The sequence below is a fragment of the Sturnira hondurensis genome, unplaced genomic scaffold, assembly GCF_014824575.4.
Source record: "Sturnira hondurensis isolate 20B ecotype Veracruz unplaced genomic scaffold, ASM1482457v3 Scaffold0002638, whole genome shotgun sequence".
Taxonomy (NCBI): Eukaryota; Metazoa; Chordata; class Mammalia; order Chiroptera; family Phyllostomidae; genus Sturnira; species Sturnira hondurensis.
In genome coordinates, this window is record NW_028075269.1 from 10,378,703 (window position 1) to 10,404,368 (window position 25,666).

The 25,666-nt window shown below is 40.2% G+C and overlaps 1 protein-coding gene across 3 annotated transcripts in view; it reads left to right on the forward strand.

The window, feature by feature from the left end:
• The first annotated feature begins 503 nt into the window (after nucleotides 1–503).
• Nucleotides 504–25,666, forward strand: part of HIPK3 (homeodomain interacting protein kinase 3) — a 97,486-nt gene continuing 72,323 nt past the window's right edge. For 2 of the 3 annotated variants that reach the window (XM_037040474.1, XM_037040475.1), the window contains exons 1-2: nucleotides 506–707; nucleotides 20,803–21,901. In XM_037040474.1, coding sequence (XP_036896369.1) covers nucleotides 644–707; nucleotides 20,803–21,901 — 1,163 coding nt within the window. In that variant the 5' untranslated portion in view covers nucleotides 506–643. Of the gene's footprint in view, nucleotides 708–20,802; nucleotides 21,902–25,666 lie in introns of all 3 variants that reach the window. The other variant, XM_037040473.1, reaches the window with a different exon arrangement.

Genomic DNA, 25,666 nt, shown 5'->3' on the forward strand with positions numbered 1-25,666 from the left:
GATGGCAGCGACCGCGGAGAGGGGTTGAGCTTGGGCTGGGTGGTGCCGCCTGCTGAAGCTCCTGGCTCCGTGTCCTCGGCACTGCCCCGCACCCCACCCCGGACATGCTTAGGGCTGCGGCTGCCCGAAGAGGGGAGAGCGCAGGCCTCTAGGAAGGTAAGGGAGCAGGGTGAGGGGTGGAGGCAGTAGCTCATTCAAGGGGCCAGAGTCGTGGGGCTAGGGTGCCCCTTATCGGGATCCCCGCCGGGCCGACAGTCCCAGTGCGGTGCGTACTCATCACTCATTCTATAGCCCCATTTCGGTGCCCTAGTGCTCCGCGCTCCGCACTGGCCCCAGCCGGGTGGGAAGTCCAGGCGTCTCCCTAGGGGCTGGGGGGGCCCCAGGCCGGAGGCCGCAGGGCGCGGGGTGCGCGCGCGCGGTTGGTGCGTGCGGTGGCCCAGCCTCCGGGAAGCCGCTCTTTGGCCGAGCCTCTCCTTGCCAAGGTTGCGCAACGGCTTTTCCCAGCAACCGAAGTTTTGTTTAGTCTCACAGGGTGCCTCTTCCCCCATCGCAGCCATAGGCCGTCACTACGGATACCTCTTGTCTTTCATTAAGGGGAACAAACACAAACACAGGCACGCACGCAACTGGAGCGCCCCAGCGGATGGCTGCGTCCCTGGCTTTGTGGTCCCCGAGCGGCGGGTTTGGAGGGTGTCAACTCCTGGGACGTGAGTGCGTGTGATTGTTGGGGAGGAGAAATGTGACCCGCCGCTTCGCGTCCCTTGTCGTGGCCCGAGGAAGGCGTGGCAGCCGCGCGGCGGAGCTGTTGCCGGCATCTCTCGTTACGGTGGCGGTGGCAGCTTCCCTTCGCAGCTCTGGGAGAACTCGTGGAAGGACCTAGGATGAGAATGTTAGTTTTCCCGTCGGGAGGGAGAAATCTGTTTTAAAATGGTATGTTCAGTGAACCCTGTTTCCCAGTCTTATTTCTGCTTGAGTAATTGCTCTAAAGGGTGTGTGTATGTGTGTGTGTGTAAATTATCTTGGACCTGTTACAAAGTAGTCCTAACACGTTCAGTCCTTGAACCGTGTTTTCACAACCTCATGCTGCCCTGGTTAGAATTTATTTTCCATCTGTCAGTTCGCTGCTTCTAATTATAAAGAGCTTCTATTAGCACAGTAGAGTTTTTCAGATTATCGTCCAGTTTACAGGGAAATGTTATGGTTAATTCTGTTGGCAACTTTAATGTCTCTTTGGTACAGAGTCGGGAAAGGAAGCTGGTAAGCCAGTCTGTGCTTGTGCTTATGTGTGTGTACCTTCTAGTAGTTTGGAGATCGGCTGAATTCTTTTTAATTTGTTTTTTTTGGAGGGGTATTTGCTTGTTATCTGTAACTTGTGAAGTAGAATTACTACAGAAACCATTCCAGTTTGTTTCAAAGTTTTAATTGCTGGGCACTTAAAATTTTAAGAGATTCCCCTTTTGATCAAATGATTGAGGAAAACTTGAGAGTAGGATCATTGGGTTTTGTTTGTTCCCAACTAAAACATTTTAATCCTGCATTCTCATTTAATTTTTCAGAAGCTGGGCAAGCCTCACCATATGTTTGATAAGTCTAGATTCTGCTTATATTTGCAAGTGCAGTGCTAATTTTGTACAATGAGCCATGATAAGGTTTTGATAGGTCATGATTAAACAGTATTTAAGTAAATAAAATATGACTGAGTTTTTTTAAAAGAATAATTTTATAGTTCTATTTGTTACCTTATGCCTTCATGCCACTTGACAGTAGTTGAAATGTAACCAACCAGATAACATTCTTTATGTTTAAATCAACGAGGCATTTCTTGGCATATTTATGGGTGCATCATAAAGTGTAGGGAGCTATTATTTATGGAATATAATGTTTAACCTTGTTGAGGATTATTTTCCTTTTATTTTTGAAATTTTCTTGTTTTTCATTGTGTTACAGTAGAGGTGAGTTGAGATTTGTACATGTCATTTTTGGGGGTCATTATGGGAAAATTGAACAGCCATTTGCTAATTCTTCTTTCTACTCCAGAGAAAATATTTTCTAAAAAAAGTTCTTAGATTAAAACCATGTTTTAAAAAGGTAAGACAAGCTTGAAATCTAGAACAGAACCAGCTATTAAATGTTTCAAATTTATATTTGGACATTGCTGACTGCAGTAGCTAAACATACATATTAGACAAGCAGATCATAACATGGTGAGCCAGTCTTAGTTTATTGTCATAATACCTTTTCCATTGAACTACTCATTATCTTGCTTGTAAACCAGTCATTGGCTTCTGGGCATGGAGTTTGAGAGTCGCATAAAAGTGGATGGTTTTTATGAGATAATTCTTCTTGTAAACATGCTTGAAAAGAAGCTTCAGATCATACTGTTTTAATTTTTTGGCTGTTCTGTCATGGGATACCATAAAGTAAGGTGCAAATTACAGAGGTAGGTTGCTGTACCTAGCATGGCAAGACATGTAAATATTTGTTTGCTGCAAGGTGTTGAAAGCCCCCTTGCAACTTAAAATAGCAGCAGTTGTCAAGTGAACTTTTTTTATTGAGTTTGTGTTTTTAGTATCTGATACACAAACACTGAAGGTATATATGTATATATGTGGAAGGGGATAAGGGGAAAATTTATATTTCAGCATGCTGAAATACTGTTTCTTAAACATTGAATGGAATACTTGTTTGAATGTTACTTTCCATTTGAATGTCAGAATGATGTACTCTGGTCACTTTTTAAAAAGTACTTATTTTTAAAAAGATTTTACTTATTTATTTAGAGAGAGGGGAAGGGAGGGAAAAAGAAAGCGAGAGAAACATCTATGTGCCAGAGATAAATTGATACGTTGCCTCTTGTGCAGCCCCAACCAGAGACCTGGCCCAGAACCCAGGCATGTGCCCTGACCTGGAATTGAACGGGTGACCTTTTACTTTGCTGGATGTCACCCAACCCATTGAGCCCCACCAGTCAGGGCTTATTTTGGTAAGGGGCGTTAACTTTCTTAATATGCTGTTCTGAATCCAGCAGCTCACTAAGGGTGATGATACGGTGGATTAGAATTGCATTATTTGTGGTTATGGTGATTCAAAGGCATAAAAAATGTCATTTCCACTGCAACTTTACATTTGTATTTGGAGATGGCAGTTTTTATTTTTAAAGGTGTTTGTTCTAAGGAACTTTGAAGTTCTCCATGTTTAAAATACCTCTAGAGTTATTCTTGCTTCTAACTATTAGAGAACACATAATGACTTGCTATATGATTATACTGTTGCCGCCAAAAGTAATGTTCATGTAAAATTTCAGGGTTTGCAGCTGTCCTAATTTCCTAGAGTCTGAAGTTGAGACTTCGATTGTGGTGTGTTTAACTTGGTGTCTTGTGTGTTTCCAGACAAACTACTAGGGTTTTGTTAAAATGGAGGAATCTATAAATACATTGTATTGCTTTTTAGAAGTTGCCTCTCTTGCCCCACACAACTTTCTGAAAGCTTTGTCATGGGTAATCATTTCTTGATAAAATGGGAGCCTGAAGAAATTGCTGTAAATGTCCTTACTGGTTCTGGATCCAGCTGCTTAAGAAGTGTATCTTGCCTGGTGCCTTTAAGCACTTAGAATTGAATAGGGACATAAATACAAAGTAGGAGTTTTAAGTCAGTGGCCAACCTACCTCTTAGGGCAGCCAAAGCACTTAATGTGACCAACTTGGGGAAGTACAGCCCACTTCTCTTGGTTGGCTTGGTATAATTAAGAGTGGTTTTGGGGAAAATACCTTAATATTAGTGTGCTGATTCTGTACCTTTGTTATAGCTGTTGTTTTGGACTTCTTTAAGAACATTTTTTAAGATTATTATTATTTTTATTGATTTTAGAGAGAGAGGGAAGAGGGTGGAGAAAGAGAAAGAGATGGAGAGAGGGGGAGAGGGAGGAAGAGAGAAAAACATTAATTTGTTGTTCCACTTACTTATGCATTCACAGGTTGAATAGTTTGTGTTTGTATGTTCCCTGACTGGGGATCGGACCCACAACAGTGGGAGGATGTGCTAACCAAGTGAGCTACCTGGCCAGGGCTGGACCTTGTCTTAATCACTGTTAGGACCAAGGTAGAATAGAGATGGAGGTTGTATGTTATATCTATTATTTACCCGAGTGTTTATCAAATTAGGCCTTGACCTATTTGGCAGTTCAGGTGTTCTCCTTAGTTGATCCTTGGGCCATGTCACTGCGCAAAGGCAACACATTGCCTCGATTTTGAGGCACCCCACTGTATGCCGAGGGTCTTAGAGCCTCCACTCTGACTACTTGGAAGTTAAAAGAACTGGATGAGCATTGAAAATACTGTATTTTTAGGGTGCTCTTTGTGGTTTGGGAAAGGTAAGTCATTTAACTGACCGACTTTGTCCTTTATGTTTAGTAGTTAATGCAAAATTAGTACTTTTGAAAGCTGTATTGTTCCAACAGGAAGGCTTTAAAATGAAACAAACCAAGGACAATATTTTTTACTGTAAATGTGCTTTGTTGCCCTGACCCCCAAATTTTCTCTAATGGAGTTTTTTCTTCCTGTGGGAGAGTGAGTGAGAGGGAAGGTAGTGGGGCAGGTAAGGTAGACAGAGAGGCAGGTAGGTAGAAGATGCTGGGCCATAGTCGGGGGGAGACTGGTTTCTTATATTTGGGAGCCTTCAAAATCTCTTTTGACTTGAATATCGAAGTTGCTAGAGACCAAAGTTCACTTGGTTATAGTTAATTAAATATTGTGGGAGCGTGGGGGAAAGATTAAGGATGTGCTTTGACACCTGCTCAGTGATCAGTCTTGTGAAATAGTATCTGTTTACCATCCTCCACCAGTGTTTTGAGTCCTCCTCCTCTCCCTCCTTGTGTCTTTTGTTTTTCAGTCTGATAGACCTTTTTTCTTTATGGTAGAATGTAGGGAACATAAACTTTCTGCCCAGTTTGAAAAATCTTACATTATAGGCCTGACTTAAAATTGGAAGTGTGAAGAACGTAGAACATATTATTGCTATTAAAATGAGTATGATTTATGGGAATACTTTTTTTGGTCTTTGGAAATCTTGAATGATAAAACTAAGATGCACATAATGTATGAATTTAAGTTTTTCTAGCTGAAGTCAGACCCTGACTTCTCTGTGGGTCATACGGTCCATTTTTACTGTCTGAGATCAACATTTCTTCTTTTAAAGTTTAGATTTCCAGGCACACTTTTTATGTTGCATTTTTCTCCTGCTTTGTCATTTAAACAGAAACCAAAACATTGCACCTAGAAGTGGAGATTTAGGGAAGAATAATAAAGAGAAATGTAGTACTTTGGTCATTTGAGCTATACTGTTTCCTTTAGGTAAGGAACTACATTATGAAAGTAGAATTTTAGTGTATGACTCTTGGTCACATTGAAAAATAAAAGATTGGCAGGGTGGCCAGGTAAATTCTTTTGTATTTTACCTGAGTGTTAATGCTGAAGCACCTTTTCTCTTGGTGCTTAGGATGTGCTTTGGCACCTGCTCAGTGAGAAAATTATTTTGAATAGATATTGAAATAATTAAATGAACAGTTGTAAGTCACTCCCTCTGCACTTAAAAATTTTGTGGTCACTTATTATAAATTGTATTTGGTTACATATGGCTTACCAAGAAAGTTTTGATAAACAATATGAAACTTGGCTATATTTGACTAACCAAATATTTCAGTTTAGAAAATGTTAAAAAGTATTTGGCTTTCTCAAAACATTTATATTAACTTCAAATTCTTTAGTTTCCCCTATTTAGTTGCATATTACTCATAAATTAAAAAATATTTTACAATTTTGGAAAATAAAATTGCCAACTTCAACATATTGACAAAAATAAACTTGCTTAGAAAATGTTTCCTACACTGTAGACATTTATATAAAGGCTTAAAAATTTCATTTGTATATATTTTGACCGTGTTATCTGTTTAATAATACAACAAGAGTCTCGTAGGTTGGGTAAACTATACGACTTTAGATATATAATGCTACAGTCTTAAATAGTTAATAAGTAAGATAGAGTGATAACATATTGAAAATTGAACCTGACTTTCTAGAGACATTTCTTCTAATGTATAATTTAAATGAACACTTCTGAGGGCTTAAATATGTAATTTAGTACAGTTTCTTTTGCGATTAAATAGGGTATAGTGAGAGAACCAATGAAAATTACAGGTTATGATGCTATACTTCCTTACAGTCTCAAAAACAAAACAAAACACAAACATGTTTTTGGCCAACATAAAATCAGTTTTACTGGAGAAGGAACAAATATGTTGCCGTATATTAGTTGTGTTTGAATATATTTTAGTTATAAAGATAAGGATAGTATTGGGTTAAAAAGTACTAGATTTTAAATCTGTTTAGCATACTTTAAATGTTTTTGTATAGTTGGATCACAAACTGACCACTGATAAACGAAAAAGTTTTCAATGGGTGGTAAAACAGTGGTAAAATATTTGTATGAGAACTTTTATCTAGTACATATTTGAGTGTCTATTAAGTGCAAAGTTCTGTGCTATGAATGGAGTTTAGACAGGATCATTGTTTTGAGCAAGTAGAAGGTAAAATTAGCTAAGTACCATAATAAGTTTATTTTTGTGTATGTGTACATGGGCTGGAAAACACTGCCTGAGAAAAATAATGATTTAAATATAGCGTAGTCATATTTCTTTTCTTATTTTTTTTAAGAGAGGAAGAGCAACGTCAACATGTGGTTTCCTCTTGCACACCCCCTCCTGGGGACCTGGCCTGCAACCCCGGCGTGTGCCCTGACTGGGAATAGAACCAGCGACCCCTTGGTTCTCAGGCCAACACTCAATCCACTGAACCACACCAGCCAGGATGCATAGTTGTATTTCTTAAGGCTGTTAATTTCATTTTGTTAGATGACATATTTAAGCTACCAGGAATAGTTCAGGTTTTTATTTATTTATTTTTAGTCTTCACCCAAGGATATATTTATTGATTTTAGAGGGAGGAAGAGAAAGTGGGGGTGGGGAGAGAAAGGAGGAAAGAAAGAGCAATACTGATCAGTTGCTTCCAACTTGCAACCTAAGTATGTGCCCTGACTGGGGATTGAACTCTACCTTTGGGTGTACAGGAACAACTCTCCAACCAACTGAAGCACTCAGCCAGGGCTAGTTCATTTTCTTAAAGTTGTGTATTCGTATTTACCACTCTTACCACAAAAGCCAAAAAAAATCATTTAAAAATACGAACCATGCCCTGGCTGCTGTGGCTCAGTTGGTTGGAGCATCGTCCTATAGACCGAAACGTCATGCGTTCGATTCCAGTCAGGGCACATGCCTAGGCCTGGTCCAGGTGCATGCGAGAAGCAACTGATCGATATTTCTCACATTTAGGTTTCTCTCCCCTGCCATCCCCTCTCTCTAAGATCAATAAGCATGTCCTTGAGTGAGGTTAAAAAAAAAGATATAGCCGTCTTGAAATTGTGTCCGTTTACTCTGGAAGAAAATGAAGTACTTCAATTTATAACCTATTACAAGGTAACTTAATACTTAATACTGCATTTTAGGGAAGGGTTGTGTTTAAAAATATAAAATAGTATCCTAACTGTTTCTTCAGGTCAGAAACCATGTGTTAAAGATTTTTATCTTCCTAAAGTGCTCAATAGACATTGGGGAATGAAAGTAATCCAATACAAGCCCTGGCTGGTGTAGCTCAGTGGATTGAGCGCAGGCCTGTGAACCAGAGTGATCGTGGTTCGATTCCCAGTAGGGGACATGCCTGGGTTCCAGACCAGGTCCCCAGTAGGGGACACATGAGAGGCAGCCACACATTGACGTTTCTCTCCCACTCTTTCTCCTTCTCATCTCTCTAAAAATAAATAAGTAAAATATTTTTTTAAAAAAGTAATCAAATACAGGCATGCTACATTCTACCTCTATATCCCTGAAAGCAGGGGTGTCCAACCTTTTGGTGTCTCTGGGCCACACTAGAAGAAAAAGAGTTATCTTGGTCCATCAGTTAAATATATTGTGACATGTAATCACATGCAAAAAAATGTCATGATGTTTTAAGTAAATTAACAATTTTGTTTGGGGCTGCATTCACAGACATCCTGGATTGCCTGTAGCCACAGGGCCCTGCAAGTATAGCAGCTTTATTGAGTAGCTTGACAGGCGCCTGACCTGTGAATGTGTCATACACACATTTCACTTCTGAAGACGTTCCATACCCCTTACCTCTTTTACTTCTAGCAGATGAGTCTGTTTCCCACTTAGAGTTAAATAGGCATGAACGTCTTCCAGATTTCCAGCCTCTAACTCTGAACATAACTTCTACCAGCGTACATTGTGTTTTCACCGTCTCAAGGAAAGACACATCTCCTTCCCCCCAGAATTACCCCCTATTCACTGTGTGGATTTCATCCTGAATTGTGTTTTTCAGCACCTTGAGCCTGTCCAATAACTTCAAGTCCCCCTCCCATTTTTATTGCCCCTCCCTTTTTTTCAGCCTTTTAAAAATAGTCAGGTATCTAGGATCTTAAGTGGCCATCTTTCAATTGTGCCTTTTCAAGTCTGTGGACCCATTTTCTCTTTTCTTTTTCCACACTTCTTTTTCCACACCTCTATTTGAATTTCTATTCACTTTTTAGTTGTTGGCAGTCTTACTCTGTCCGTGACACTCTACCGAAATCACTCCTAAGCTCTCCAGTAGGTTTATTCATAGCTTATATATTTCTCCAGAAGATTGCATCTGTAGTATACCCTACTCAGTTGTGAGCTTTCAGTTCATCTTTTGAATTATGATCTCATTATTTTCCCCCATAGGTGGCTCAGACTGAATTGACTATCTTATTTCCAAATGTTTAGTTTTCTATATTTTCTTTTTCATATTCTCATTCATTTCTATTGTTGCTTTTGTTTGAAACTTAAAATTTTTAAATGTTTATTTTAAAAAATCTTCATCCAATGATATGTTTATTGATTTTTAGAGAGAGAGGGTAAGGGGAAAGAGAGAGAAAGACAGAAAGGTCTATGTGAAAGAGAAAGGTCAATCAGTTGCCTCCCATAGGCGTCCCACCCAGGGATTGTATCAGCAATCTAGGCATGTGCACTGGCTGGAATTGAACCTGTGACCTTTGTTGTACGGGTGGATGTTCCAACCAACTGAGCCACCTGGCTGGGGCTTAATATATTTTGTTATGGTAGGTGGATTTTAAAAAGCAGGTCAGTGTGATAATTTTTACTTCTTTCAATTTGCATGGTTTCTGTGAATAACACTTTTAAGTGTTAACATTGTTATAAAATAACTGTTTTGGCATTTTATTATGTATGATTAATATGTAATCATTGCTTATGTCTATATTCTGTATATTCTATCTAGTTTCTTATGCAAGTGCCTAAAATATGACATAAGGTCAGTTTGGGCCAATTTTTAGTTATTAAATGAGAATAGATTTTTTCAAATGAGAGTGTATTTTTTTTTTTTAGTTTTTAATTTTTAGAGCGAGGGGAAGGGAAGGAGAAAGAGAGGGAGAGAAACATCAGTGTGTGGTTGCCTCTCACATACCCCGTATTGGGGACCTGGCTCACAACCCAGACGTGTGCCCTGACTAGGAATGGAACCAGTCGACCCTTTGGTTCACAGTCCACCACTCAGTCCACTGAGCCACACCAGCGAGGGCCAGCCTTGTTGGACATTTGATAAAATTATGAATCTAGGATTGAACTTCTCTTGATTTTAGTTGTTTCAAAGGCAGATTAACTTAGGTCATGTTCTGGTAAGGGTCATTTTACCTTTGCCTTCTCTGTCTGTAATATTTCATACTTATCTGGAAAGGTTACACAGATTTTTAAAACAAGAAGTACAAATTTTGTGCTGGTTGTTGGGTAGATTTCTTCTAAAGTAGAAAGTAGAAGTGTTTTTCTGATAAAGTATTTTATCAGAAAAAAATAGCATCCTATTTCATCTGGAATGTCTGCAAAACAGTCATGCTTATATTTTTTCCCCCTGTATCCTGTTCCTAACAATCCATTGGTAGGTATTGGTAATCATTGTTTGATGAATTTAAATAAAATTTTCTTTTGTACTTAAGTTTTATAAACCAGATTTGAATTGTTAAGCTTAAAGTTTACTTCAAGAAAGAGAGTGCTCTGGTGAACTTTTTATTTTTAGTCAGCTTTTCTGTATTTCCATTTCTGAGTTTTGGTATTATATAGCTTGAAAAAAATTTAGAGAATTATATGCTCTAATTCTCTAAAGCACTAGAGAATAGTAAGAATAGTCCTTAAATACTGTTTTTCATGAACTCTTTCTAGCCTTTCTAAAATAAAGATTTACGTTGGCAGGGTGATTTCTAGCAGCTTTGAAATGTGCACTAGGTCATTTTCTGTTCCAAAAGTTGGAATTTTTTGCTAAGTCAGATGAAGCTTGTTGTTTAACATGCTGATTTGTGTTACAGTCAACACATTCCCTGAATGCTTTGTTCGCAGCACTGCTGGCAAATACCCAGGACTACAGTGTTTTCAAAGAAGTGTTTCGTAGGCACCTCAGACAGCAGGTTTATTTTGTGAATTTTTCCAATATGTGGTGGTTCATTTACGTGAAAATGTTCCTTATGTGAAATGTTTTAGTGTAAATTTCTGGATAGAATGAATATATAATTTCTGGTAAAATAACCTGTTAATGATGCAGGTATTTACAATACTGGTATTTAAATGGCCATTGGAGAGTTAAACTCATTTGCTATGTGCTAAAAACTTGTTTTCTAGTGTATCCTATCTTTTAGTTCTAGGAAGACATGTTATTTTGTCTTTTATAAATATATACTTGAATCACAAAGAAATTTAGAAAGATCAGTAGGTGGTGTGACTAGAAACTACTTTTATTGTCTAAGTACTGCTAGTTATGTAGTTCCATTTTCTAAATCCCGAGGTAGAGCCCTGTGTAGACCGATACTAGGGTTCTCTGTCTTTTCCAGAGTGAAAACTCCTTCTGATTGTCAACTTTCTTGGACCACATAGAGAAATTCTACTTTTAGTCTTTATTGATTGAAGAAATTATATGACTGAAAGTTCCCCAAACTACTGTGAACCAAGTAATACTTTTAAATGAAAAGAGTTTCTTTTCAGTGCTTATGAATACTGTTTTAAATGAATGCTGGCAGGCGATCCCGGAGCCACATTGTGTGCCTGATCGTTTTAGGTTCTGGGTAATGTGGGCCACGTCCGAGATGTTCGACAGTGCATTCCCAAATGTGGTAGCCCCTGGAGAGCAGCCTTGTACAAGAAAAACATTGTTTTATGCCTGTCACTCCTCCTTTTTTTTCTGTTTATCACTTGACAAATTCAGGTGTATAGAAAAGTTACAAATCACTACAAAGAATTCCTCATATCTTTAACCTAGGTTCTTTAAATGTTAATATTTTACCCCATTTGCTTTACCTTTTCTCTTTAAAAATCTGTATTATTCTCTCCCCCTGAACTATTATAAGGTACAGAGATGATGTCCTTTTACTCAGTTTTTTTTCTAAGAGTTTTTATGTCTTTTCAGTTTTCTGAAATCTAAAACGTGTCTCGGTGTTTGTGTTGCTTCCTGACATTGACATGACAGATGCTACTGGGTAGATTTTTTGTTTAAGAATGGCCTTCAGTTTGGATTTGTTTGTTTTCTTGTGCTTAGAAATAGCACAGTGAAGTGTATTCCTCTTAGTACATCATTTCAGAAGGCACATGTTGCTCACGTTGATCATTCTGTTAAGGTGGGGTCTGCTGGTTTCTTCCTTTTGATTAATACGTATCTTGCAGTCATGCACTTTGAAGGTGTGTAAATGTTAAGAACTGTCAAGGGTCTTGCATAATAATTATAAAAATTAGCTATGGATGTTGGCGAAAGATAGGAGATAAAGGACTTTTGGGGGGGGTGGTAAAGTCAGAGATAAAGAACTTTTTTATTTATAGTGATAGCAGTAGTCAGTCAGTATGTCAGTATTTGCCCTAGTTCCCCAACTCCATTCCCACAGGGTGATGTGAACAGGACCAGGTGAGTTATGCAAAAAAGAAGTTACATAATAGGAGTTACATAATAGGAGTTCCAGGCTTAGGAAATTTGAATCTTATACTAGGGGTAATAAGCCTGGCTGACATTTGCCCAAGAGGGAGTCATAATCTTTATTTTACTGGACATTAGTCAGCCTGTCCTTTGCTCAAGAGGAAAACATTATTTCTACCTTCCAAGGCTGCTCAATATACAGTATCATTGAGAAGATGCTCCAGAACAGAGACTTTTTGCAATACATGGAGAAACAGGAGAGTCCCACAGTGAACTGTCTCCCAACAATAAAATGTTATTATTCAGTCTTTCACCCAATAGTTTTCATATCCATTGATAATTATTGTTTGAATCAGTTATGATTGTTGCCCGATGGTAAATTTTAAAAAAGATTTTATTTATTTATTTTTAGAGAGAGGGAAAGGGAGGGAGAAAGGGGGAGAGAAACATGGATGTGAGAGAGATACATCCATCGGTTGCCTCTCGCATGCCCCCAACTGGGGACATGGCCCACAACCCAGGCGTGTGCCCTGACTAGGAGTCAAACTGGCAGCCCTTCAGTTCCCCGGCCAGCACTCAATCCACTGAGCCACACCAGCCAGGTGGCAAATGGTAAATTTTTAGTTCTGTCATTCCTTTATGTTTGTTTTTTTTGTCTTTCCTGACCCCAGGTCCCTCACTCCTGTCCTCTGGGATAACTTCCCAAGAAACTCCCTGAGTACAGGCCTTTCTTTAAGATTCTGTATTTAAGAGAACTCAGAGAGCCCTGGCTGGTGTAGCTCAGTGGATTGAGCGAGGGCCTGGGAACCAGAGTATTGCGGTTCGATTCCCAGTCAGGGCACATGCCTGGGTTGCAGACCAGTTCGAGAGGCAACCGTACATTGATATTTCTCTCCCTCTCTTTTTCCCTTCCCCTCTAAAGATAAATAAATAAAAATCTAAAAAAAAAGAAAGAGAACTCAGGCTAAGTCACAAGGAACCTCAAACTCAGTATGTCTAAAACTGAGTTCAGTTTTTCCTCTAAATTGTCCTTTGTTTTATATTTTATTCATTCATTTATTCAATTAAAAAATACATTTATTTTGAGAGAGAGCGAGAAATGGAAACATCAGTGTGAGAGAAACATTGATCGGTCACTTCCCATACGTGCCCTGACAAGGGAGAGAATCCACAACCTCGCTTATGTGCCCTTTGGTGTACAGGACAGTGCTCCTAGCAACTGAGTTACCTGCTAAAGGTAGCTTTATTTTTTTTTAAATATTTTATTTATTTATTTATCTTTAGAGGGGGGAAGGAGAGAGGGAGAGAAACATCAATGTATGGTTGCCTTTTGTGTGTCCCCTGCTGGGAGTTGGCCTGCAGGGAACCGACCTGCAACCCAGGCATATGCCCTGACTGGGAATCGAACCGCGATCCTCTGGTTCGCAGGCCCGCGCTCAATCCACTGAGCTACACCAGCCAGGGCTTAGGTAGCTTTATTTTTTAAACATTTTCTATATTATTATTTGGTGATTATTATTTGTTTTTTTTTAAAGATTTTATTTATTTATCTTTAGAGGGGAAGGGAAGGAGAGAAGGAGAGAAATATCAATGTATGGTTGCCTCTCGTGAGTTCCCTGCTGGGAACTGGCCTGCAACCCAGGCATGTGCCCTGACTGGGAATCGAACTCTGATTGCATAGTTCACAGGTCCATGCTCAATCCACTGAGCTACACCAGCCAGGGCTATTCTTTGTTTTTTGGTGATCAGTTTTTCAAGCCAAAAATATGGTTGTGTCATATTTGACACAAATATGACTTGGTGTATTCCTCACCAAGTTCTGTGGCTCTTTCTTCCTACCTGTTGGCAGTCAGTACTTTCGACTTCATTGCCTTGACTATTAGAGTATTCTTTCGTGTGTTGCCATTATTGTTCCTTTCCAGTTTATCCTTCACAACTTTGCTTGAATAATCTTTTAAAAATGCAAATATGAGGTACCCCATCACCCATAACTCATTAGCCTGGAACACAAGGGTTTTAAGATCTGTGTCTTCTTTTAAAGCTATCCTTTTTCTCAAGGATTATCTTTTTCTTTAGCTGCCCCCTCTACTGGCAAGTTAATGAATGTTCTAGTGTGGAGATTGGCAACATTTCTTACAGGGCCAGATGGCAAATATTTCAGGGTTTGCAAGCCACATGTGGTTTCTGTTGCATACTTTTTTTTTTAACAGCCCTTTAAAAATGTGAAAAACATTCTTAGTTTTTGGGCCATGCAAAAATAGTGTGGATAAGATTTAGCCAACCATAATTTGTGTGTCCCTGTTCTAGCCAAATAAAACTAGTATATCATGTATTTCATTATTCTGTGCCCTTATGTATGCTGTTGGTTGGTACTGCATGGAATATCCTCTCCTACATAGCAGACTTCTTCACATCCTCCTTTCACGTTTAGCTCATAGGTTAACTTCTTACTGAGTCCTTTTTTGTGCTGCTTTAACGCATATGTTAATCATCCTCTTTTCTTTGCCACCTGAATCCCTTATGTTGCTGCTGTCACTAATGAGGTAGTTATTCATGTACATATGTTTGCCTCTTGCTAGGAGTTCATTGATGAATCAGTGTTTGTTTATTGCTTATTCTTCCTTTTCCTAAATGTCTTTACTTGATTTGAATTTTAAAAAACTACACTTAAAAATGGTAGATTTTATCTTATGTATATTTTACAATTTTTTTACTTTAAATAACTTTTAAAAAAGATTATATCGACTTGCCCTGGCTGGCGTAGCTCGGTGGATTGAGCATGAGCCTGCGAACCAGAGGATCGCGGTTCGATTCCCAGTCAGAGCACATGCCTGGGTTGCAGGCTTGTTCCCTGCAGGCCAACTCCCAGCAGGGGACGCACGAAAGGCAACCATACATTGATGTTTCTCTCCCTCTCTCCTTCCCCTCTAAAGATAAATAGAAAAAAAATTCCCTTTTAAAAAAAAAGATTATATTGACTTATTTTAGAGAGAGGAGAAGGGAGGGAGAAAGAGAAGGAGAGAAACATTGATTGGTTGCCTCTTGCATGTGCCCCCTACCAGGGACTGGCTTGCAACCCAGGTGTGTCCCCTAGCAGAGAATCAAAATGGCAGTCTTTCTCTTTGCAGGACAACATTCAGCCAACTGAGCCATGCTGGTCAGGGCAACTTTTTATTTTTTAATTACACTTGACATACAATATTATATGAGTTTCAAGTCTACAGTCTAGTGATTAGACATAATTATATAACTTGTTAAGTGATCATCCCAATAAATCAAGTACCCATCTGACACCATACATAGTTATTACAATATTATTGAATATTATTATATTCCTAAGCTGCACTTTACATCCCTATGATTGTTATGTAACTATCAATTGGTATTTCTTTTATTATTTCCTATTTTTAAACACTTTTTTCTTTTATTATTTGTTCTAGAGAGAAAGGGAAGGAGGGAGGAAGAGGGGGAGAGAAACAATGATGTGAGAGAAACATTGATTGGTTGCCTTTTGTATGACCTGACGGGGGCAGAATCTGTAGGCCAGGCATGTACCCTGACCAGGAAACAAACCTAGCCTTTTGGTTTGTGGGACGAAGACCAACCAACTGAGCCACACTGGCCCATGCCCAACTAGTATTTCTTAATCCATTAACCTTTTTCGCCCATTTCCCACCCCCTTTTCAACAGGTGACCATCAAAATGTGCTGTTTATCTGTGAGTCTGTCTCTGTTCTATTTATTTGTTAATTTTGTTTTATATATTCCATTGTTCATAGATATGTATTTATTGCCATTTTATTATTTGTATTTTTATGTTTCTTCTTATTCTTCTTAAAGAAGATCCTTTAACATTTTATATAATACTGGTTTGGTGGTGATGAAGTCCAAGAGGGTTGATCTTGTTTGGGATTCTCTGCACTTCTTAGATGTGAATGTCTGTTTCCTTCACCAGGTTAGGGAAGTCTTCTGTCATTTTTTTTTTATGTAGGTTTTTAATTCCTTGCTTGCTTGCTTTCCTGCCACTCCCATGATTTAAATGTTGATTCTCTTGAAGTTGTCCCAGAGGCTTCTTACACAGTCTTCATTTGTATGGATTCTTTTTTCTGTCTTTTCTACTTCCTTATCTTCCAGATATCTGATTTGATCCTTTGCTTCATCTCCTCCATCATTGATCCCTTATAATGTAGTCTTCATTTCAATTAATATATTCTTCATTTCTGACTGGTTCTTTTTTATGTTTTCTAGTTCAGTTTTTATGTTTCCTGTGTCTTTGTTAAAGTTCTCACTATGTTCATCTACTTTTCCTCTAAGTTCATTGAGCATCCTTATAACCAGTGTTTTGAACTTTGTATCTAGTAGGTTGCTAGTCTCCATTTTGTTTAGTTCTTTTTCTGGAGTTTTGTCGTGTTCTTTTATTTTGGACATGTTGCTTTGTCTCTTGATTTTGGCAGCCTCCCTGTGTTTGTTTCTCTATATTTAGTAGAGCTGCTACACCTCCTGGGTTTGGTAGTGCGGCCTAATGTATTAGGGGTCTGGAGGTCCAGAGGCACAACCTTCCCTATCACCCACCCTGGACACTCCCAGTGCCCCTCCCCTTCCTGCCCCTTGTGGGCTGTGTACACCCTCCTGTTACAGTTGAGCCATTTATTTATTTTCATTTCTATTGAATTTATTGGGGTGACACTGTGTAATAAAATTATAGGTTTCAGGTGTACAATTCTATAGTATGTCATCTGAATATTGTATTGTGTGTTCACCATCCCAAGTCAAGTCTCTTTCCATCACCATTTATCCCCCATATACCCTTTTCTATCTCCACCCAATCCCCTTGTGGTTGAGTCTCTATTGTTGTTGTCACCTCACTGGGAGGGATTCACCCCCAGGCTGATTGGTTGCAAGGACTGGCAGGGACCACCGTGGAGAATAAGCTGTGCTGGGGCCCATCCCACAGATCAGGACTTAACGTCAGCGGGGCTCTGGTGCCTTCTGCATTGCCCCTTGAGGGTATTGCTTGCGGAGATTGTTGGACAGTGCTTTGACTTGGTCTGAAGCTGTCTACCTGGTGCAGTGGCGTCTCAGGAGGTTCGGAGAAAGGCCAGCCATCACCTGTGTTGTGCCATGGCCAGTGGCATAAACTACAGAGTGATCTACATGTGGCTGCTATTTGTGCTGGGCTTAGAGGTGCTCAGGAGAGGACAACCGATGAACCAAGGCCAACTGCCACTAGTGTTGGGCCTGGGGCCGCTTAGTGAGAGGTATGGGGCATGTGGAGGCTAGATGCTGCTTGCTTGAGAGATTTGGAAATAGCTTGAGTGGGCAAGTCAGCTGAACATGAATCTTAGTTAATCACCCAGGCAGGGCTGATGGGTATTAACCAGGTTGATGGAGGCTCAGATAGGGTGCATCTTCCTGGCTTGTGGGAGAAGGGCTCAGAAAAGGAATAATAGCCTCTGCTAACATGTCTCTCTGGGATAATGCTGCTCCTCCAACTCTTGCCTCAAAGCTAGATGATTCAGTTCCTTTTTGTTTGTCCCTTTGCTTTTTTAGCTGCAGCCTCCAGTGCTGGATCTTAGAGCAAGTAAGGCAGAGTGAGTCCATTAGTGAGTGCTTTGGTCATTTCTTCCTTCCATCTGGTCCACTCCCTTGATTTGAGTCCCAGTTTCCTTCTCATCACTATTGGTTCCCTGTGCATTTCCCGTCATTTCAATTAGTTTAGCCTTCATATGTTCCTCTAATTTGTGACTAAAATCAACCAGTTCTGTGAGCATCCTGATCACCAGTGTTTTGAACTGTGCATCTGAGAGGTTTGCTATTTCTTTTTCACTTAGAGTTACCGGCTCTGGGGCTTTGAGTTCTTCTTGAGCCATATTTTGGACTGTTCATGCCTGTTACGTATGAGGAGCGGAGCCCTAGGTGTTCACCAGGGCAGGGCCACTCAGTCGCTGGGTTGTGACGCTGTATGTGGGGGTGGGGTCAAAGGAAAGCAATGGCAATTTCCTCTGCCACCTCCTGCCACCAGGGCCACATGGTCTGTCCCACTGCATGCGAATGTGCGACCGAGGTCAGCCCACCGACTTGCGTACCCACTGGGTTCGCCCGCTGGGGCCTGCGTGGTCTGTCTCACTGCTCACTCCTCTGCTGGTTTATCTGTGTGTGAATGTGTGACCGTGGTCAGCCTGCCCCGCACCCTCACTGGGTCTGCGCTGCTACCCCGGCTGCCTGTGCGCCTGGGTCGGGGGATCTTTCCTGCCCCACCCTGCTCTGCTGCTGGCTCCGCCCTTCTTACTGGGCCCGGTTGAGAGGTTGGTTGTTGTTGGACTTCCGTATAGTTCAATTTTCTGTTCTTTGGCTGCATCTTTGTTCTCCAAACCTTTGTTGTATTCAAACTTGGTTGTGGGAGAAGGCACAGTGTTTCCACCTATGCTTCCATCTTGGCGGAAGTCTCTGTGATGTCAGCACATTTGAAAGAAGAACCTGATTACAAGCAGAATGTGTATAAATTTGGCAGAAAATGATTCAGACTTTTCATATTGGCTAATGAATGTAAGGTAGTAAAATATTTCAATCTCTGCTTCCTTCCTCTTTTTTCAGAAGATTTGTAATATGTATACTAAGAAAAAAAGAAATTTTAGTTTGGCTAGTGTTAGATCATGCTTGTGGGTGTTGATACTGCTTACATGGGTGTTTTGGTAATTTTTAAAGGATGTGAAGAATTTGAATAAAGTTCAGATGGGTCTTAAAGTTTTGTAGAGGAATGGAAAGTAAAGCCCATTAATCAAAGTTAAAGTATGTTCGATTATTAAGTTTGAAGATTAAAAGCATAATGCGTACTTTATAACATGGGTCTTCACCATCCTCTGAGTGCTATTTCATAGGCAACTCTAGCTCACAAAGGGGTAGAATTTCAAAAGTTTAGTTTCTTAGTTGATAAGGACAAATGACAAGTTCATGAATAACATAGCTGCAGAGGTATAATGTAGTATACATGGCTATGGAAAATAATAGGAAATAGTATTTTACTGAATGAATGTTTCAGATCCTGTGGACTTCAGCAGCTCTTTGGAATACTGTACTCTGTAAAATCTGTAAATGTGCACCATAAACCCTTACTGGTGTGGCTCAGTCTCTCCCTCTCTTTCTCCCTCCCTTCCCCTCTCACTAAAAATGAATAAATGAAGTCTTCAAAAAATATGCACTATAAAATACTCTTATTAGGTCATAACTTTGTCTGATGGAGGGTGGGAAAAGGGAAAGGCTAAATACTTGGATATGCCAGGGAGTCTCAGTGGTTAATTAGTAATTTTGAATTATTTTGGGGGGTCTGTTATAAAAACTATCTCTAACACCACTCCCACCCCCTTCTTCTTATGTGCTGTGTATAGTATGTGACATCCTATATGTTTAATTTCTTTTTCTTTTTTTAAATTTTTAAACATTTTATTTATTTATCTTTAGAGGGGAAGGGAAGGAGAAAAGTATCAATGTATGGTTGCCTCTCGTGAGTCCCCTGCTGGGAACTGGCCTGCAACCCAGGCATGTGCCCTGGCTGGGAATCGAACCATGATCGTGTGGTTCGCAGTCCCACGCTCAGTCCACTGAGCTACACCAGCCAGGGCTATGTTTATTTTCTGAAGTCCCCTTTGATATTGGTCCCACAGAGCAGTGGTTGGGGTTATTGGTTGTTGAGGAGTAATTACTTTTTCTAAGCTTCCTTTAGTTGGCCTTGGTTGGGGCCCTTGGTTTAACTAATTGCCTTCTAGTTTGGTGTGTTGTCGAAGGAAAGGTAGGAACAGCAGGATTCATAAATTGCCATAGTTTCTTTCTTTCTTTTTTTCTTCATAGTTTCTTTAAGATGTCTAAGGCATTTACTTGGATCTCAGCTGTTGTCCACAGCACAGCACCTTAATTTAGCATGGCAAGGGGTGGCCTAGAGTGGTATACATTTGATCCCCCAGGACTTCTTGTTGACGGCTCAGACACGAGGGCCCTGAATTGGTAGGACTTGAATTTGCCTAGTTTTTGTACAGACTAGATCACTGGTTCTCTGAGGTTAGTGTCAATCTAAATGGGTTTAGGAGTTTGTGCATGTACAGATGTCTGTAACTCATCACTGACTTACCGGATCAGTCTTTTCTGGGTGGAATTCTATATATACATGATTTATTTATTTATTTATTTACATTATTTATTACTTTAACTTTTTTTTAAGATTTTATTTATTTATCTTAGAGGGGAAGGGAAGGAGAGAGGGAGAGAAATATCAATGTATGGTTGCTTCTCGTGTGTCCCCTGCTGGGAACTGGCTTGCAACCCAGGCATGTGCCCTGACTGGGAATCGAACCATGATCACTCTAGTTTGCAGGCCTGCGCTCAATCCACTGAGCTACACCAGCCAGGGCTCACCAGTTCCATTTTAAAAACACTTTTCAAGTCTGTCCTATTGGTGCTTATGCTTTTTTTAAAATCCTTGAATATTTTTATAATAGCTGCTTTAGAAATTCTTGTCTGTGAGTTAAATCATTTGTCTTTCTGAATCTGTTTCTGTGGGTGTGGGTCATAAAAGTGACTTTTTTGCAATACTCGTAATAGCTGAATGACTTACTAAAGTAGAGCTATTGAAAATGCTTCTTCTCCAAGGGAAAAAAAAATCTTGATGGAATTTAACTGTTTTTATAAATCAAGCCTTTGATCCTTTTAAAGTTTTCTTCATGAGATTTAAAATGAAATTTTTTGTAGTTAATGTTCTTTTTCTCTTTCTTTTGCAGGTATGGCCTCACAAGTCTTGGTTTACCCACCATTTGTTTATCAAACTCAGTCAAGTGCCTTTTGTAGTGTGAAGAAACTCAAAGTAGAGCCAAGCAGCCGTGTATTCCAGGAAAGAAACTATCCACGGACCTATGTGAATGGTAGAGACGTTGGAAATTCTCATCCTGTCACAAAGGGTAGTGCTTTTCAGACAAAGATAGCATTTAACAGACCTCGAGGACACAACTTTTCATTGCAGACAAGTGCTGTTGTTTTAAGAAACACTGCGGGTGCTACAAAGGTAATAGCAGCTCAGGCGCAGCAAGCTCAAGTAGAGGCACCTCAGATCGGGGCGTGGAGACATAGGTTACACTTCCTAGGAGTCCCTCAGCGATGTGGATTGAAGCGCAAGAGTGAGGAGTTGGATAATCATAGCAGCGCAATGCAGATTGTCGATGAATTGTCCATACTTCCTGCAATGTTGCAAACCAACATGGGAAATCCAGTGACAGTTGTGACAACTACCACGGGAACAAAACAGAACTGTACTACCGGAGAAGGTGACTATCAGTTAGTACAGCATGAAGTCTTATGCTCCATGAAAAATACTTATGAAGTCCTTGATTTTCTTGGTCGAGGCACTTTTGGCCAGGTAGTCAAATGCTGGAAAAGAGGGACAAATGAAATTGTAGCAATCAAAATTTTGAAGAATCATCCTTCTTATGCACGTCAAGGTCAAATAGAAGTGAGCATACTAGCAAGACTCAGTACTGAAAATGCTGATGAGTATAACTTTGTACGAGCTTATGAATGCTTTCAGCACCGCAACCACACCTGTTTAGTCTTTGAGATGCTGGAACAAAACTTGTATGACTTTCTGAAACAAAATAAATTCAGTCCCCTGCCACTAAAAGTGATTCGACCCATTCTTCAACAAGTGGCCACCGCACTGAAAAAATTGAAAAGTCTCGGTTTAATTCATGCTGACCTCAAACCAGAGAATATTATGTTGGTGGATCCTGTTCGGCAGCCTTACAGGGTTAAAGTAATAGACTTTGGGTCGGCCAGTCACGTATCAAAGACTGTTTGTTCAACATATCTGCAGTCTCGGTACTACAGGTAGGTGACAATACTTTTTGGTCATTAAATAAATGCTAAATTTATGCTAACTGAAGTGAATTTGTGTGTGATGGAAAAAAAGACTGCTTTGGATAAAGAAGGAAGTCAAGACAAGATCAGTTTAGGTTTCAGGTTTTAACAAGACTTTTAAAATTTAGGCATAAAATCTGCCAAAGCAGAATAGTAATCTTTACTGCAAAGTTCAATGCGAAAGATGTTTCATTATTTTTATTGTGAATAGAAGACCTGAAGGAATGATTATCAAGCAGAAGTTTTAGTATGTTGAAAAAGGGCTTATAGTAAAATACCTTTTTTATATGTCTTTGGGCATTTCAGCACTTAAGAGAACTGGTTTATTGCCCTGGCCAGGTGGCCCCATTGGTTTTGGAGTGTTGTCCCCATACACCAAAAGGCTGCAGGCTCAGTCCCTGCTTGGGGTGTATATGAGAGGCAGCCGATTGATGTTTCTCACTCATGTTGATGTTTCTCTCTCTCTTTCCCTTCCTCTCTCTCTTAAATCAATAATAAAAAGATAGAACTTTTTATTGTTGATTTGTTAAAATCAATAATATATAGATCAGATATAACTTAACATTTAGAAAAATTATAAGAATTCAAAAACCACATTTCCATGGCAGCCAAGAACATTCAGGCTACCTTTTCATAAGAAGTTTTATTATGTTCTTTCCACCTATGTGCTATATATAGTGCTATGGATGGAATTTAAAGAAGAAAATTTCCATGTTGATAAAGGGCTACAATGTCATGATTAATAAAATACTTCAAGTACAGTATTCTTATGGGCTAGCCAGTGATGACCAAGATTCCAAAAATCTTCTTGTGTATGTAAATGATTTGAACTTACAGTTTTATAATTTTGAGAAAATTTTGTCACATCAGCCTGCATGAGTTGATTGACATTTTTAGAACGCGAGGATTATTTATTTAGGCCCAAAAGGGGGTGGTTATTTTCAGGTGTTACATCTGCCTTTGCATTATCTTCTAACAGTGATTAGCTTCTTCCAAACATGTGCTGCAGTACCCATGACAAGATAAAAGAGAAATAATTAGCTACTACAAAAATCAGCTTCAGGAGTTTGTCCAAGGTGCAGGTGTAGGTGGATGCTGTGCTGGCTCCATCATAAGAATACATAAAATGTACCCCAATGTTTAGAGCAAACCCTGCTGAGAGACAGTTATGAGCTAACTGAATAGCCTCTGCACAGTGAGTAAGATTGACTGACGGCATAGATAACCTAGGGGAACCACAGAGCCGTCTTGGAGCTGAGGGAGTAATCCAGTGGAGGAACTGGAGAACGCCATCGTTTATGATTCCCCCGAACCTGGATAGCAAGTGGGTGCTCCACCCCTGTATAGCACACACAGGTTCTCTGGCAGATCTGTGTGGTGCTATACCACACCCCCAGGCACCTGTACTGGAGCTAAATCCAGCAGAAACAGGAGAGCACCATAGTGTGTGTACAAGGGGCCTCTTCTGAAGATTGATCCAGCAGGTGCAGCAGGGTGCAGGCACAAGTCGGGCTTCTCAGCCTAGAGACAGTGAGGAGTTAGAAAAAGTTTATGGTATCCATCCACACTCTGGGCTTCCCTGTCCTAAGTGAATGGTGTGCTGCTGTGTGCACTCCTGTGCCGGAGCTCCTGGCCCTGCCCACAGAGTGTGCTCATGTAAGGCTGTGTCACCTGGATAAAGGATGGAATGGGACAGGCATGCAGACCAGCCCTGTCCAGTCCCTACTCTGATTGAGGACAATTACAGCAACAGGGCACAGAGGCAGGAGAGATCTGTACATAGCGAGAGGGGTGCTGCTGTGTGTGTACATGTGCAGGAGTACCACTCCCTGCCTCTGCAGCTCAGACAGAGTTCAGAACCGCCAAAGTTCGCTTGTGTGCTCATGTAAGGATGCACCACCTGGGAAAGGGGAGGAGCTAGGAAGGCACTCAGAGCAGCCCCACCCAGACCTTGCTTTTACTGCAGACAGCAACAGAGCACTCAGGCAGGGCTGCCCTGTGTGGTGAGAGGGGGTCTGGCTGAGATCACTGTCGCACCACAGACAGAGGGGCAGAAATACCAAAGTATTGTTGTGTGTGCTCATGCAAGCCTGCCTCAACCCTGCTCTGACTGTATAATTTAAGCAAACGTGCAACCCCCCCCCGGGCTGCCTGTAGAGTGAGCGGGGTGTGGCCAAGTGTGCAAGGAGCCATATTACTTGGAAAGGGAGCAGAGCTAGCAAAGTGCCGAGGTGTGTGCACACAGGCAGGCCTGCCCCAACAGGGAAGGGGAGGACCTTGTGGGGCCTTGAAATGCAATCGTGCAAAGCAACCCTGCCCAGGTCCAGCTGGGATGATTGATGGTTAATTCAATAGGGTATTCCAAGAGTGCATGGAGGGGCTTTGCTTGCATCAGGCAACCCCATCCAGATTAGAAGAGCAAGGATGTTAGCACACACCGGGCTACCCCCACCCAAACCTGCCTCTCTAGGCTAGGTAATGTAAAAATAAATAATTTGCTTGGTCAGAATTCAGAGGTCATAAGGATGCTCAACAAACTTGAGAACACAGTCAAGAAGCTCAGAGAACACTTAAACAAAAAGGTACAAAGTGTAAAAAGGAACCAACCAGATGAAAAATACAATGACTGAAATGAAAAATACATTCAAAGGAATTGATAACAGATCAGTTAATACTGAAGCATGGGTTAGTGGTCTGGATGACAGAGTATCAGAATTCACCCAATCAGAACAGCAAAACCAAAAATATATTTCAAATGAGGATAGTATAAGAGTTCTCTAGGATAACATGGAGCATCCTAGCATTTGTATTATAGGGATTCCAGACGGACAAGAGACAGGGGCAGAAAGAGTATTTGAAGAAGTAATATCTGAAAACTCTCCTGATCTAGGGAAGAAAACATACATCCAGGTCCAGGAAGCACATAGAGTTCCAAAAAAGATCGTGAACCCAAAGAGACCCACACCAAGATATATTCTAACGAAAATGACAGAAGCTGTGCTCCTCTCAAGAGACATAGGGTGGCAGAACAGATAAAAAAGCGCCATATCAGTATGCTGCTTACAAGACATTCACGTCAGATAGAAAGACACACACAGACCAAAAGTGAAGGGGTGGAGAAATTCTCTGTGCAGATAGAAATTAAAATATAGCTGGGGTCAGTACTCAAATCTAGACTAAATAGAGTTTACAACAAGTAATGTAAAAAGAAACAAAGAAGGACATTAGGCAATTTTAAAGGTCAGTCCATGAGAATATAGCAATTGTAAATTTCTGCACACCCGACCAGGGACTACATAACTATATACATGAAGCAAATGTTAATGGACATATAGGCAGAAAGTAACAGTAATATTATAATAGTTGGGGACTTTAATAGTTTATCTCAATGGATAGGTTATCCAGACAGAAAAATAATAAGGAAGTAATGACCTTCAATCTCACATTACACGAGTTTGACTTGATAAACATTTATAGAGCATTTCACCTAGAACCTGAAGGTTATATATTTTTTTCAAGTGCATGTGGAACATTTTCTGGGATCACATACTAGGCTACAACCTATTGAATAAAATATATTTGCAAATGAAATATCTGATAAATGTTTGATACTTAAAATATATAAGCAACTTATACAGTTCAATAACTAAAAATAAGCAACAGATTGAAAAACAAGCAGAGGCCATGCATAGACATTTCTCCACAGAGGACAGACAGGTGGCCAACAGACATATG